Source organism: Vitis vinifera, chromosome 15 (assembly GCF_030704535.1).
Source record: "Vitis vinifera cultivar Pinot Noir 40024 chromosome 15, ASM3070453v1".
In the NCBI taxonomy this organism is placed as follows: Eukaryota; Viridiplantae; Streptophyta; class Magnoliopsida; order Vitales; family Vitaceae; genus Vitis; species Vitis vinifera.
In genome coordinates, this window is record NC_081819.1 from 21,869,381 (window position 1) to 21,883,389 (window position 14,009).

General features: G+C 32.4%; 1 protein-coding gene across 3 annotated transcripts; it reads right to left on the reverse strand.

The window, feature by feature from the left end:
* Positions 1-1,741: 1,741 nt before the first annotated feature.
* Positions 1,742-8,014, reverse strand: LOC100265458 (AT-rich interactive domain-containing protein 1). Of its 3 annotated transcripts, none has more exons than XM_010663549.3 (3): positions 7,891-8,014; positions 6,488-7,513; positions 1,742-3,228 (listed from the first exon to the last, which is right to left on the reverse strand). In XM_010663549.3, the coding sequence occupies exons 2-3, from the start codon at positions 7,493-7,495 to the stop codon at positions 2,356-2,358; spliced, it is 1,881 nt and encodes a 626-aa protein (XP_010661851.1). In that variant the 5' UTR covers positions 7,496-7,513; positions 7,891-8,014; the 3' UTR covers positions 1,742-2,355. The 3 variants fall into 3 exon arrangements, with proteins under 3 accessions (XP_010661851.1, XP_010661853.1, XP_010661850.1); XM_010663551.3 differs by having other exon boundaries at positions 6,488-7,546; XM_010663548.3 differs by having other exon boundaries at positions 6,488-7,488; positions 7,658-7,905.
* Positions 8,015-14,009: the final 5,995 nt, after the last annotated feature.

The window sequence follows — 14,009 nt, forward strand, 5'->3', positions numbered from 1 at the left end:
TGGAAAACAATGCTTTTTGAATTTTTTGGAAACTTCCCACTGACCCTCTTTCCTTGGGAGGAGGAATATAAAGACTAGTTGTCTGTTCAGAAGCCTTTATTTGGACCAAGACAAAGAAAGATCAAAACCTGACCAAGCCAAAAATTTAATTCCTAATCATTAGATTCATTACCATCCCTACCACAAACTGAGTAACCTTCCATGACTAAGCCCTTAGAGGACTCTCCATGGGATCCAAACCTTAAAGTGTTGACCACCCCACAACAACCAACATCAAGTAAATTCAAGGCATCATCAATGTCAAGATTCGAACCCCGGACCATACGAAAGACAACGCTTTCTAGTATTCGTCCTAACCAATTGAGCTACACTAACGGGTCTGAAGTACTATTTATTCTCCCCCACCACCCTAATTCGCATCCTTTTGACCCTCTCCTTATACCCAAGCCACCTTCCATTTGAAGTCATTAAAACTAACAGTACATTCAAGTTCTATACTTAATGCATTTATTTTTTAAATTCATATCCTTGCTTCTTTTCTTTTAAAGCTATGTTTGTTTCTCGAAAAATTTGAGGAAAAATACAAAGAAAAGAAAATAGAGAAGAAAAGAAGGAAAAAAAATGAAAAAAAATAAAAAATAGATTTAAAATCAACAAATTATTTTTATTTGCTCCTTCAAACTTATTTCACTTATTTAATTTATCGATATAAAGATTAAATAATTTGAATGTGCATAAGTTTCTAACTACTTTTAATTATATTATATTGTCTTTAGTGTTTCTCATAGACAACCAAATATGAGAAAATCATTTTCCTTAACATTTTTTTTCTTTCCGGAACCACACATAACCTAAGTATTCTAATATCAGTCATTTTGATATATTCTAGACCAACCCCCAATATCATCCAGGCTATTGGGTAATATATATGTATATACACACCTCTAAAATTTCTCTAAGTTATAAAATTCACTTTATTCATCAAGCTCTAATTCTACACACTAAAATATCATACGAAACTCAGGGCCTCAACCAAGGTCTCATGGGTAGCTTTATTGCCAGCTGGGTCTTTATCCCTTCAATGCATCAATTCAATCCACACCCTTAAAAAATAAAAATAAAACAAATTTCTAAAGATCTCTTAATTGTGATGGGATTGGATTCTATTCACAATGCAAGAAAAATAACCACAAGCTCTACAAGTGTTAAAAAGCAGACCAGTATGGCTTCTGTTTTCCAATTCAATCAACACACCGAGGAAATATCATCAAAAGGTCCAATTCTTTGTGTTGAGAAAAATAACCCAAAAGTGCAATACTGGTAATAAGTAAACCAATCATCCTGGAAAATATCCCTAGAAGCTACCTAAAAGTCACAAAACATGGCATATTCAGATCACCATATATTAGAATTCTAGAGTTGAATTAACAATAATCAAGAATTATAATTCAATATTGATGCTTTTGTAACACATTAATACACAAGAACAAAATTAAAATAAAAAATAAATAAATAAATAAATAAATAGTGACATATCTGAGAGCATTAAGTTCTTATGTAGAATTAACATGTTTGTTACTTTTCATGTCCCACTCCCTTTATTTATTTAAAGAGCATCCCCTGTTTACCCTTCATTTCATTAAACTAAATAGGATTTATAATGGATGGTACTTTCTCTTCTAAAGGTAAGGCAAGCAATTTAATTTCTCTATGCACATTTCTAAATGTAAGTGGTCTTGAATTTTTAGACAGGTGATAACAAGTTAATGTAGAGATTAAAATGTAAATGGCTAATGCAAAACCAATTTCGTAAACAATATTTGAAGACCCCCCATAAGAGGAGCATGTACCCCACTCAGAAGAGAGACTACAATTTAAGTTCTAGAATAACCCTCTTTTATATGTCCCACACTTTTTCTCTATAATCCTAAGGCTTCTGGTTTAGCTCAGCCTCGGCTCCTTGCTGTTGAAAACCTAGTGAAGACAGAGATAAAAGAGCGTGTGAAGTAATAGTACCTGTGTTTGATGTTGGTAATCATGATGAATAAACAGGAATGAGAGGTGTAGCTTGAAAAAAAGAAGGCACACGAACCAAAACATTTGACCAGCACTCAAGTTGCTTGGCCCTGTATAGTTAGCTGCTTCCATCACTGTAGATGCCATCAACAATCTCTGCCAAAGAAGACAGTCTTTAAACCTTAAGAGTCCCACTTCTTAAAGGCAGTGATGGATTTCAGATGGTAAACCAAGACAGAGTTCCATTTCCAGTGAAAATTGACAAATGGTAAAACCACACAAAACTTCCATCTGCAACATTTCTGAAGAAAACATTATATTTCAATCCATGCCCAGGCACTACCTGAAATTCATATGTGGATTGTTCTGGGCATATAAGATGGAACTTGGTAAATTGATTGCTTCATGCCCAAACCCATTACTCAATGGTCCAAATTCTGATTCATCGTCATCACTGTCAATGTTGTTTGGAGTAAGCCTATTCTGGTCAGCTCTGCGCTGTAGGAGAAAGACATTGAAGTAGTAACTCACCAAATCTTCTCTGCTTTTGGTAGAAAATGACTTGAATATCTCATCCCAGAAACGCACACCCATGGATGGAGGATTTAATCTCACTATTTCCTTGAACCTCTTCTTTTCTTCCTCTGACCAAGATAGTCCAACTACCTCACCCATCTTATCAAATTGCCAGTGTTGGAAGGCTGAGCCCAATTCAAGCTTTATTCTGATCCTTTTCTCAGCTACATGAAATTGGACACATGCAATGGAACCTGGGAATTGGCAGCCACATGAATCTTGCCTTCCCTTTCCAATAGGATCCCGTTCAATTAGAAATTTATGCTCTATTTTGTCCAGTGGCCAAACCCGGGTACCCAACCATTTAGAGTCAATTTCAGACACCACCCCTGTCCACTCTGGTATTGTTGCTTGAAAAGCTGGCCCAACAGGGCGCTTTCGTACATGACTATCACCACACAAACCAGCTACTGAATGTCCAATCGAGGGATCACAAATTCCAAGCAATTGTTTGTCATGATGATCTTCCATGCAAGGGCTTGGACTTTTGTCCAAGTCACTTTGAGTAGCTGACGAGGATGACTCTGAACAAGCACGCGACCTAGACCTTTTCCCAGAAAGAAGCCTCTGGCTGTATCTTAATCTTTCAGATCCAGCATGATCCTCATACATAGATGGATGCATCTTCTGTTTCTTCTACAAAATTTAAACAAGATTTTAATTATTGTAGCCATGAAGAGATGTTTTTAGAAGAGATGTTTTAAATTTATCTAAAATTTAATTATATAATGGAGTTTGCATAGGAACACAGGAAATTGTGAATGTGACTCAACCTCACATTACCATTAACAGTGTGCATTTCCATGCTTCTTCAGACCCATGAATCATTAAAGGCATTAATAGGGAACAATATTTGGTTGGAAGCTGACAATGCCAAAACCCTTACCTTTCCAACATTTAGTCCGCAAATCCTCTCAGGGAGTCACTGCCTTATTTGAAGTACTTAATTCAATTTGTGTCCTTCACAGATATCAACATTTTCCAATTTTAATATTATATAAACTTCAGGACTAAACAATTCATGCTTGTTTTCTGGTCTGTTCCCAAAATAAGGTACCAATTTCTTCTCATTATAATTTATACTGTTAAATGATAACACCTATGGCTCATAATCTTATCTTAAATTACAACACTTAATACCATAGCATACCAACACCTATCAAAAGGAAAACACCATAGCATACCAACATTACCATCATCACACCTATGGCTCATAATCTTTTCTACTTCATTTTCCATTGAAACAAAAATACACTAAATTTTCATCTGACATATAAAGCAAAGTCATATGCCATTGCAAACTCTAAGATTTCACCACATTCATTTCTCCAAATATGGGTTAATCATTAATAATATTTAAACATGAGAGCACGCATCTGATGGGGGAAGAGAGAGAAGAAAGAGAGAAAAATCCAACTCCTCCCCTGAGAGAGAGAAAGCTCATAATTTTTTGTCTATTGGAAATCATCCATGAATTAAAAAAAAAATTGAAGGGCTAGCCAAAATAGAAATGATAATGTACTGTTGGCTAATGAAGGACCCTTTGGAATCATGGTTGTAATAATTGGTCAGTGCCAAGACAAAACACTCAATATTGATCTCCATTGGCATGCATGGACCAAGATTTAGATCCATGCTTGAATTAAGGACAAAGAAAAACTGGCATTTCTTAACTATCATGTGATGGTACCTGTATTTCCAAAATTTACACATAGTGGTCAAAGAAAGAAAAGATACATAGTGTGACAAAAACACAATGTGGTATTACTTTGTTGAAAGGTAAATGCACAAACTATATCAATAAAGCACCAAAGAGGTGCACCAAAGTACATAGGATGTATACAACGGTTGCCACAAGGCTCCAAAAAATGAAAAGGAAACAAAAATACTCCCTCCCTCAACAAGAACCCAACCAATCAATGAAGTCGAATACGGACAATGGTCCTTCTCCTATATACAAATTGGTCTGATTCATCAAATTACAAAGTAACCCGCTTTTTAGTCCTTGGTCCAAAAGATCATCATCGAATTGGTCCAAGTAACACAATGTAGTATTACTTGGATTTTTATCCAATAAAAGTACAACTATACAGATGGCTGAGACAAATAATTTCAGCCATACATTTAAAAAAAAAATTAATAGATATTTCTTGTTAGAAGATAGAATTGAACTTGGAACCTCCCCCACCCAACTCCCCCTGCCACCTGAACCAGGCCTCAGGAGCTATTTGATTGCATTAAAAATTACTAATACAACTCCCATATTGAAATATGACATAAGACAGGTGGATGAGTAATTAACAAATATGTCTTCTCATAGTAAGTGATAAAGTTATGGTGTACTCTTTAATATTAATAATTAACGCTTCCAGGACAGTGTTAATCATTTAAGATTAAAATGTAATGCAGTAGACCAAACATAGAGCCCCAAATTATAAATTTTGTTACCAAAATAAACATTATGAAAAGAACAATTTGTCCCATCCTGTTGTATATATTTTCATTTCTTCTTTTTTTTTCTTTTCCATACTGTATATCAGAAGACTACCACAGATTCATATCAATAATGTAGAGTTGCATCAGGGCATGCTATCATCCAATCAACAGAGTATCTTAAACCATTCTTGAAATGTAAGAAATTTAACTTCAGTTGGAACAAAACATGGACAAATGGAAAACAATAAAAAGAGCTGCATTAGAGGGGCCATTTTCATTAACTTGCTAAATCATTTTAAGAAGAATAAAGAATGTATGAAGATGTTCCTCATAGGATTTCCACACGCAAAACAAACTCAGCCAAATTTCTACAAACAACTAACCAACAAGAAGCAGCCAAAAAAAAAAAAAAAAAGGAGGCTAGAGTTTCAAAATGAAGTAGTTGCCAACCAAGGACTCATTATATCACAAGGAAACGAGAGAGAGAGAGAGAGGGCAGCCCAACTTTGGATGTACATGCATATGATTACAAATGCTATAATTTTTTACTAAATAAATTCAATTGGTATTAACCTCAATGAAGAGTTGATTGACATGGATTGATCATGTCAAAAAAAGGACCAATAAGAAAAAACAATCAGAAATAGGAAGCTAACAGGAAAGCCGAATGAGTTTGGTTAAACTAATAAATAGATTATAAAACACAAAAAAGAGAGTAAAATACATATGTTTTAAAATGTCATCCCCCAAAGGTATTACAAGACAAGCATTGAGCAAGACATGAAGTAATCAAGAATGAAAAAGAACAGAGAGTGCATTATTGCTAGTTAATAGGCCTGCAAAGAGGAAAACTGACCTAAATTGAGGGAATTAAAAAGGAAACCTCAACATATTCTAAGCATTATTTATTTTATGCTTTAATATTTGCATGTCTTTATCAACTGAAAAGATATGATGACTGATGAAATGACTTAGTTATAAAGTTAATATTAGTAGAAAGCCAATCATATAAATGTGATTGTTTTGCAGCCTTATCTCATCATATATTGATGGAGGCCAAAGCACAACAAGAAACCACAGTGGAAATAAATAATAAAGCACCTTAGAAAAAGAAAACACGAAATTGACTCAGAGATTATATATTTCTACAGCTATAAACAAGAAAATATGTACAATCCACAAAACCTATATCTTCTGTAATTTGTGGAGTTGGGCCAAATTGTACTTAGGTGAGGAGGCTTTCTCTCTTATAGGCTTCCTGGAGTGGGTAGCATCCACTTAAGGGGAGGTGATTCTTTTTGTCTCTGTTTTTTTGAGGCCCTAGCCGCCTTGTATACCCCCTATATGCTTTGTGGCTTTTTGCCTCTTGATTAATGCATATCTTTTTACTTATCAAAAAAAAAAAAAAGTTCAATTAATTTACCCATTCAAGTATGTGAATTTAGAAGATAATTCATACCTGCCAAATTGATTGTTCAGCACTCAAATCAACATCCCTTTGGAGAAACAATGCCTCTCGGACCAACAAAACCTGCTTCCACAATTCCCCTGGCCCAGTCAACTTCCACTTTGACCTTTCCGGCAACTTTCCTATAGAAGGATCACATGGATTCTTTGCAATTGTGGTAACCCAATTCAGCATCCCCAACATATATTCTCGCTTCCGCTTCCGAGTAAAAACCTCTTCATTAACTTCATTTAAATCCAAAATCATAACATCTTCATCGTCATCAACACATTTTCTGTTTAAATCCAACTCAAGCTTCACTGAACTCTTCACCTCATCATTATCATCAACACATTTCACACCTCCCTCTGACTCCACCTTCACATCACTCTTCACCTCATCATTGCAATACAAATTTTCCACACCCGAAAAACTTGACTCACTCTTTGCCAAATCAAAATGTGGGTATTCCTCATCTTTCATCTTTTGATCCAAAATTTCCGGTAAGAACCCTTTAAATTCTGTCTCTAACTCCATTAAAAGCCTTCCCGAAGTGTCACCACAAACACTCAAACTACCGTGTGATTTCTTGTCTTTAAAAATTCTATCCAACCATCTATCCAATAGATCTAAGTACTTGATGTATACCAATTTCAGAGCTGAGCCAACACCAGAATCCAACCCGGATTCTTCAGCCACCAAATTCCACAACACATTCTCAGAAACAGTACGGTATCCACCTTTTTCCTTCACAAGCAAGAAAAGTTTGAACAAGTCCACACATTGCCCATTACCAAGCATTGGAGGCAGAGGCCTATAACTGTTGTGCCCACGGATCTGCTTCAGAAATGGACCCAAAAATTGATCGAAACTGCATCGAAGCTCACTGATCCCGCCCCCTCCTACTACAATCCCTTTTGAGCCGGGCTCCAGTACAAACCACAACCCGTTCTCCTGAGGCTTGAGGATTTTCACGCAATCTAACGCAGACCCATCAGCAATCATCGACCACCCTGCCATGGATTTCGAATTCAAACCCTAAAAACAAATCGTATCCCTCATTTCCCAATTCTTTTGAAACACAAATCAAAATGGGGAAAAAAAAATGGATACCCAAAATTTAATTCACAAAAAAAACAGATAAAAAAATCGATTTAGACTATGAAAAACAATAATAGATACCGATTAGCCATCTGGGTCTTGTACACATCCTGGGTTTTGGCGGGAACCCACTGATCTAGGGCTTTGAACCCAGCTTTTGAAACCCATGAAAATTTTTAGCCCGCGCTTTCTCTCTCTTAATTGCAGATGAGAGAGAAAGAGGGAGAGGACTATTTTTCAAGTTTTGAACAGAAACAGACCCTTGTGTTCAAAATCAAAGTTTTGTCAAGAGAGAGAGTAAAGGAGAGACGTACCAGTATTTTGGGGGTGGTGACCTTCTTGACCCTTCCTTGTTTGGCTTTATTTTTTTATGAGTCGGGGTGTGATAAAATGGGTGGTTTTGGGGCATCATAAAAAATGGATTTGGAGACTATATTAGGGTTTTTTCAAGGATAGCCACAACCCTAATTTATAGTTGGCTGGGTTCACTAACTATAGTTAGTTAACTATTGTGTTGGGTTAGTGGTGTGGTTATTTTGTTGATTTTGATTGGATCATGGGCTTTTTGGGAAAGCCAAAAGGGTATGTTAGTCAAATGCAATTAGCCCATTTGGGTCGGTGGTGGGCCATCCACGTTCTCGTCCAATGATATCATGCCATCTCATCATTGTGGGTGGTGGTATGATAATAAGGCCTTGTTGGAAAATAGTTTTTAAGATCGGCTTTTTGTGTTTTTAGAAAACAAATTGTGTTTAGAAATTGAATTTTAAAAAATAGTTTTTATTCTTAAAAAAAAAAAATATGTTTAATTGAGTTAATAAAAAATGTTTTTAGAACAAGTAAAATAAAAAACATGTTTAAAATTTTTTTTTTTCAATTAATAAAGTGTTTTTTTAATTAACTTGATTTTATAAATATATAAATAAATTTTATATGCACAATTCATTTAAACTTAAAAAAATATTTTATTTTAAATTTTTTTACACTAATTATAATTTTTTTAAACAAATGATGATTTTTGTATCTATGTGTACCGACATTAATTTTAATAATTTTCTTAAAAAAACCAATTGCCTGAAACTTTTTGGGGATCCAGCAATCCGTCTTTGACTTGTGTTGAGCAACCTGTGAGAGAGTGAACTTTTTGGGGAGCCATTTTTTCTTAGATACTAAATGTCAAAGACAAATAAATAAAGGAAGAAGAAAGGGCTTGGGGGTGAGGGTGTAGTGATTAGGTAGAACTAAAATTTGTTTCCTATTGAAAATGATTTCATTGGAGAAGAAACCAACAAACACAAAAGCTGCTAGGGAAACACACACGCAAAAAAAATAAATAAATAAATAAATAACTTTGAAGAAAAAACAATCTATTTTTTGAACAGTAAAAAATAATAAAAATATCTTTTTATTATTTTTAAAAAAATAGTCTTTTGAGAACACAAAAAACAAAAAGCACCACCTTCCTCAAATATGTTATATGTTTTTAGTATTTTTTTTGTTTTTAATATCAGAAAATGATTTTCGAAAATAGCAACCAAACATACCCTAATTTTGATTATAAGGAAATAGGCTAGTGTTGGGTAATTGTTTTCTAAAACAATTTTCTATTTTTCAAATACGCCAAAACATGTTTCACAATTAGAACACACACAATTAAAAAAAAAAAAAAAAGGTTTTCTACACCTAAAAATATGGGTTTTCAAAGAACATTTATTACAAAACTGTTTTTAAAAACTGTTTTGTACTATTCAGGAAAAAATAAATAAAAAGACAAAAAAACATGTTTCATGATAAAAAATATAAAATAAGGTATTTTTAGATAACATTTTTTTTTAATTATTTTCACTTATTTTATTAATGTTATTTTAATAATAATAATAATAATAATATAGATGAATGGTTAAAAACAAAACACTATATGTAAAAAGTTATTTTAAAAACATAGAAAACAAGTTTAAAATATTTTAGGTTCTCAAATAAATATTTGTTTTACAAAATATTTGAAAATAAATTTATTTTTTTTCAAAAACTATTTTTGAAAATAATTCCAAAATAGAATCTTAGGTTTTTTAGTTGTTTCCACTTAATTTTTTTTTTTAGAATTATTTTGAAAAATAATTATACAAACACGAAGAATAAGTAAAAATAAAGTACGAAAGATAAAAGTTATTTTAAAAACATATTTAAAAATATGAAAAATAAGTTAAGAGTATTTCAAGTTCTCAAGCAAGATATTGTTTTACAAAACACTAGAAAATAATTTTAAAAAATAGTTCTCATCAAATTTTGTTTTTAAAAATAGTTCCTAAACATAGTCTACTTTTCTGTTTTTAAAAACCTAAGAAGACTATTTGCTTTAAAAAATAATTATATAAATACAAAAATTATTGAAAATATATATAAAATTTACTTTTAAAAATACTTAAAAACATATAAAATAAATTTATAATATTTTAAATTTCCAAACATACTATTTTACAAAACATCATAAAACAATTTTAAAAAACTATTTTCGAAAACACTTCCTAAACAAAGTTTTATGTTTCATGTTTGGTTACAATATTGAATAGCTACTAATAGGAGACCTTGATCAATCAAATTACATATGCATTTAGGTTTCATTATTTTATGTTTGTTATTGTGTACCTCAATCTTATTCATTTGTATCTTATTTTGATTTGTTTGTACTCGATCTTATATTTTATATATTGATCTTAGTACTTGTATCTTAATTTTAACCATCTATAAATTTTGATACATTCAACCATAGAGAGGAGTTTGGTAGGTGTATGAAGTTGATACCTTAGTTGTATAATTTGTTACTATTCAATATATTTTAACATGAGATATATTATAAATTCAAATCTTATACATTTGTAGAAAAATTAGTAGTCCAACATGCTATCATAATTTTGTTTGAAAGGAAATTTATTTGTTTATAAATAAGTTTGTGTATATTTATATATCTCTCGATGTGACGATTTGAAATCACATATGATAAAAAATGTTAAAAAAATGTGATATACATTGTTTATTGTTATATTAAAATATTAGCTACCTTGATGAAAAATAAATATTAAATATAATAAAAATTATTTATAAGTTATCTTTATGTTAAAATTACTCATTCTTTGTCTAGAGACAAATAGATTTTAAAAGTCATGGGAGAAATAAATTATTAAGTTTGAATTTCTTTTTCTTTTTTTTTTGCTCATTTTTTCGTTCTTCCATTTTTTTTTTTCACTTAAAATTTCAAGATCCCAAAAAAAAAAAAACAACAAAAAAATTCAGTGTGATTGGATCAGAATCAAAGAAATCAAAAGCATTTGTTGTATTTTTATGCTTCCAATTCCAAATATAAATAAGAACCCACCTGTCCATTAAATACAAATTTTCAATATTCTTAACATTTCAAGATACTATTATATTTATAAAAAAATAATTCTCTATTTATTTAGATCATTTAACTTCTTGTATGCGTTATTTTGAATTGACTATAAACTAATTTTAATAAAAGTTCTTAAGAGAAGCTTTAACGTATGCTTTTAGTAGAAGTTGTCTATGTGTTTTTTTTAATGAGCTTATCTGATAAGTTATTCCATATTTAATAAAATTTTCATAATATTATTATTAATATTTTGAAATTATACCATCAATTTAAGTTTTAAATTTTGGCTTATGGAAAGCAAATTTGTTGAACCGAGCTTTGATCATCTTATCTAAAATTGAATTAGTGTTCAGTGAGGATAGACCAAACATTTTATATCAGTTGATATCACACCTACGAGTATATTATAAGAGTATCATTTATTTGGGTGATCCATTATCGAACTTAAAAATGACATTGTTACATCATAACAATCCCTTCCCCGACATAACACTCCTGTGACTCAAATCCATAATCCTTGATTGTGATACCGTTGACAAAAAATAAGGCTTTCAGATTATTTTTTGAGATGCCCAAGAATCTCCATTAGTTGTTTCACTTTCCAATTTTCTTATTTTAAGTCGTAAATGAAATTACAAATACAAGAATCACTTTATTTTCACAATACAAGTGTTTCGACCTTCGTTTTCATAGAGAAAAAATAAAAATAAAAACCTTCAAAAGTGAGGACTTTTATTTTTGAAACATCATGTTTTTTTTTATAGTTTTTAGGTTTTCATAGAAAGATAGTCGTTTGTCACTTTTATTTTTATGGTAGGTTTTAATTGCTCGTTTGGACATTTAAACCCAACTCCAACAAAATCTTATTTACAATATCCATAAATCAAAATTATTCGTTTAAAATATGTATTTCCATTTATTTGAATATTATTACCCAATTGCAGCAATACCATTTTTACTAATGTAGAATTTTACATTCCTAACGTACCTTACCTTATTCCTTCCCCCCTCTCTCTCCTTCCCAACCTCACGTCCCAATTGCACCTTTTTTTTTTTTTTTTCTTTCCTATTTTTCCCAACCCCACCCCACATTTTAATATTCTTTTTTTTTTTATTTTTATCTTCCTTTTCATCTCTACCCCCTAACCTCCTACCCCACGTAAACTTTGTTTTTTTTTTCTTTGCTGGTGGTAGCCGACTTCCACCCCTGCTCCAAACCCTAACCGTCGCTGCTGTCGCCTCCCAGGACATCGGAGCCCTACCCAAGTTGTCAGTTTTTTTTTTATTTATAAATATATATAAAGAAATATAAAAAAAATGAAAGTTATAAATCTTACCTAAAAATTGTCAACAAATGATTGAATTTCATCATTCATAGTATTTCGTATGTGATTCACAACCTTAATCAACTAGAATTTAGGTTCAATATGTTGAGAGGAGGTTAAAGAGAGTTCTTTATTAAAAAGGGTATATATGAAAAAAAAAATATGACAAAAAAGTGTTATGTTTAACAAAAGGAATGTTGCGAATAGCAACCCCCTATTATTATTTAAAGAGTAAAATCTTGGTGATGACAATTTATTGCACTTTGCTACAATGACAAGTGTTAGGAATTTGAGGCTAATTCAAACTATGTTAATCACCTTAGAGAGGGGGAGTAAATAGGGTGATGGTCTCTCTTTCACAAATTTAAACTATGCAAAAATAAGAGACAATTATATGCAAATATATAATAAACAAAATAAACACAATTGCATATAATTTAAAAGAGTTAGGGAAGAGAGAGTGCAAACACGAGAGTTTATAGTGGTTCAATATTTCCTTGCCTACGTCCACTCTCCTCAACCTCCTAACTGAGTGAGGGTTCCACTATTTTGAAGCTTCAACCAAGCTTCCAATCTCTTTATAATTGGATTATGGTTCCAATTCACCCTCTTGAACTTTTAACTCCAAACACCCTTTACACTTCTCAAGAGTTATCCCACTTTTGAATAACCTCTCAAGTGATACCCCTCACTTGAGAAAATTCCTCTCAAAGATATACAAATAATGATCTCTCAAAATCCTAATAATAGAACTTTAGGTTCAAAGATACAAGAAAAATTAGGATTGAATGGTGCACTAAAGATATGCAAGTTTTGGAATAATGATGCACTAAAAAATACTCTTCCAAGGCTCAAATATAATCAAGAAAGATTTGGGAAGGTTTAGCTTATGAAACAATGAAGTTTGGAGCCTTTTTATAGAAGAAAAAAATCATACTAGCCGTTGGGGGTTCAACCGGTCGAGCTAGGGGTCGATCAGTTGACTAGCCGTTAGGAAAAGTGACCGTTGGGCCTCAATCGAACCTCAACCGGTCCTCGACCGGTCCTCGACCGGACCTCAACCGGTTGAGGTTCAACCTTGACTAGGAAGAGAAGGTCACTGGGAGAGAGATAAACTTTTTGGCCTCCCTCAACCGGTCCTCGACCGGACGAGCACAACAGGTTGACCGGTTGAACCGGTTGAGCCATTCTTTTGGCTCAACACTCAACCTTTTTCAACTTAAAACCTTTTAACACAAGTTTGAAAATCAGTTAATACAAGGTTTTAGTTGAAAACATGAAATCATCCAATTTTTAAGATATTTAAAACAATATTACTCTTGGATGATTTTGGTGCATAAATAAAGAATGAAATGCATGAAAGTCCTAGTGCACCAACAACCTTACAAAGAGATCTTAAGAAACTTTGGTCTTGAAAAACTCTTTTCTTTAAGGTGGTCTTCTTCTTCATGATTTCTCCTTGGCTTGATTTGTCTTTGGATTGCCACTTTGGAAGTCGTCTTGCCTAATCACACTTGAAATATAATCATTACTTTTAAACCTTGTTTTGTAGCAATACCATTTTTACTAATGTAGAATTTTACATTCCTAACCTACCCTACCTTATTCCTTCCCCCCTCTCTCTCCTCCCCAACCTCACGTCCCAATTGCACCCTTTTTTTATTTTTTTTTCTTTTCTATTTTTCCCAATCCCCACCCCACATTTTAATATTCTTTTTCT

Bases quoted from the DNA above. Each gene is read 5' to 3' on its own strand.
- LOC100265458 (XM_010663548.3), bottom strand. From the start codon at position 7,685: ATGTGTACAAGACCCAGATGGCTAATCG. The intron at 7,489-7,657 runs GTATCTATTATT...AATCCATGGCAG, and splicing joins AAGACCCAGATGGCTAATCG to GGTGGTCGATGATTGCTGAT. The intron at 3,229-6,487 runs GTATGAATTATC...TAAATTTTGTAG, and splicing joins CTGAACAATCAATTTGGCAG to AAGAAACAGAAGATGCATCC.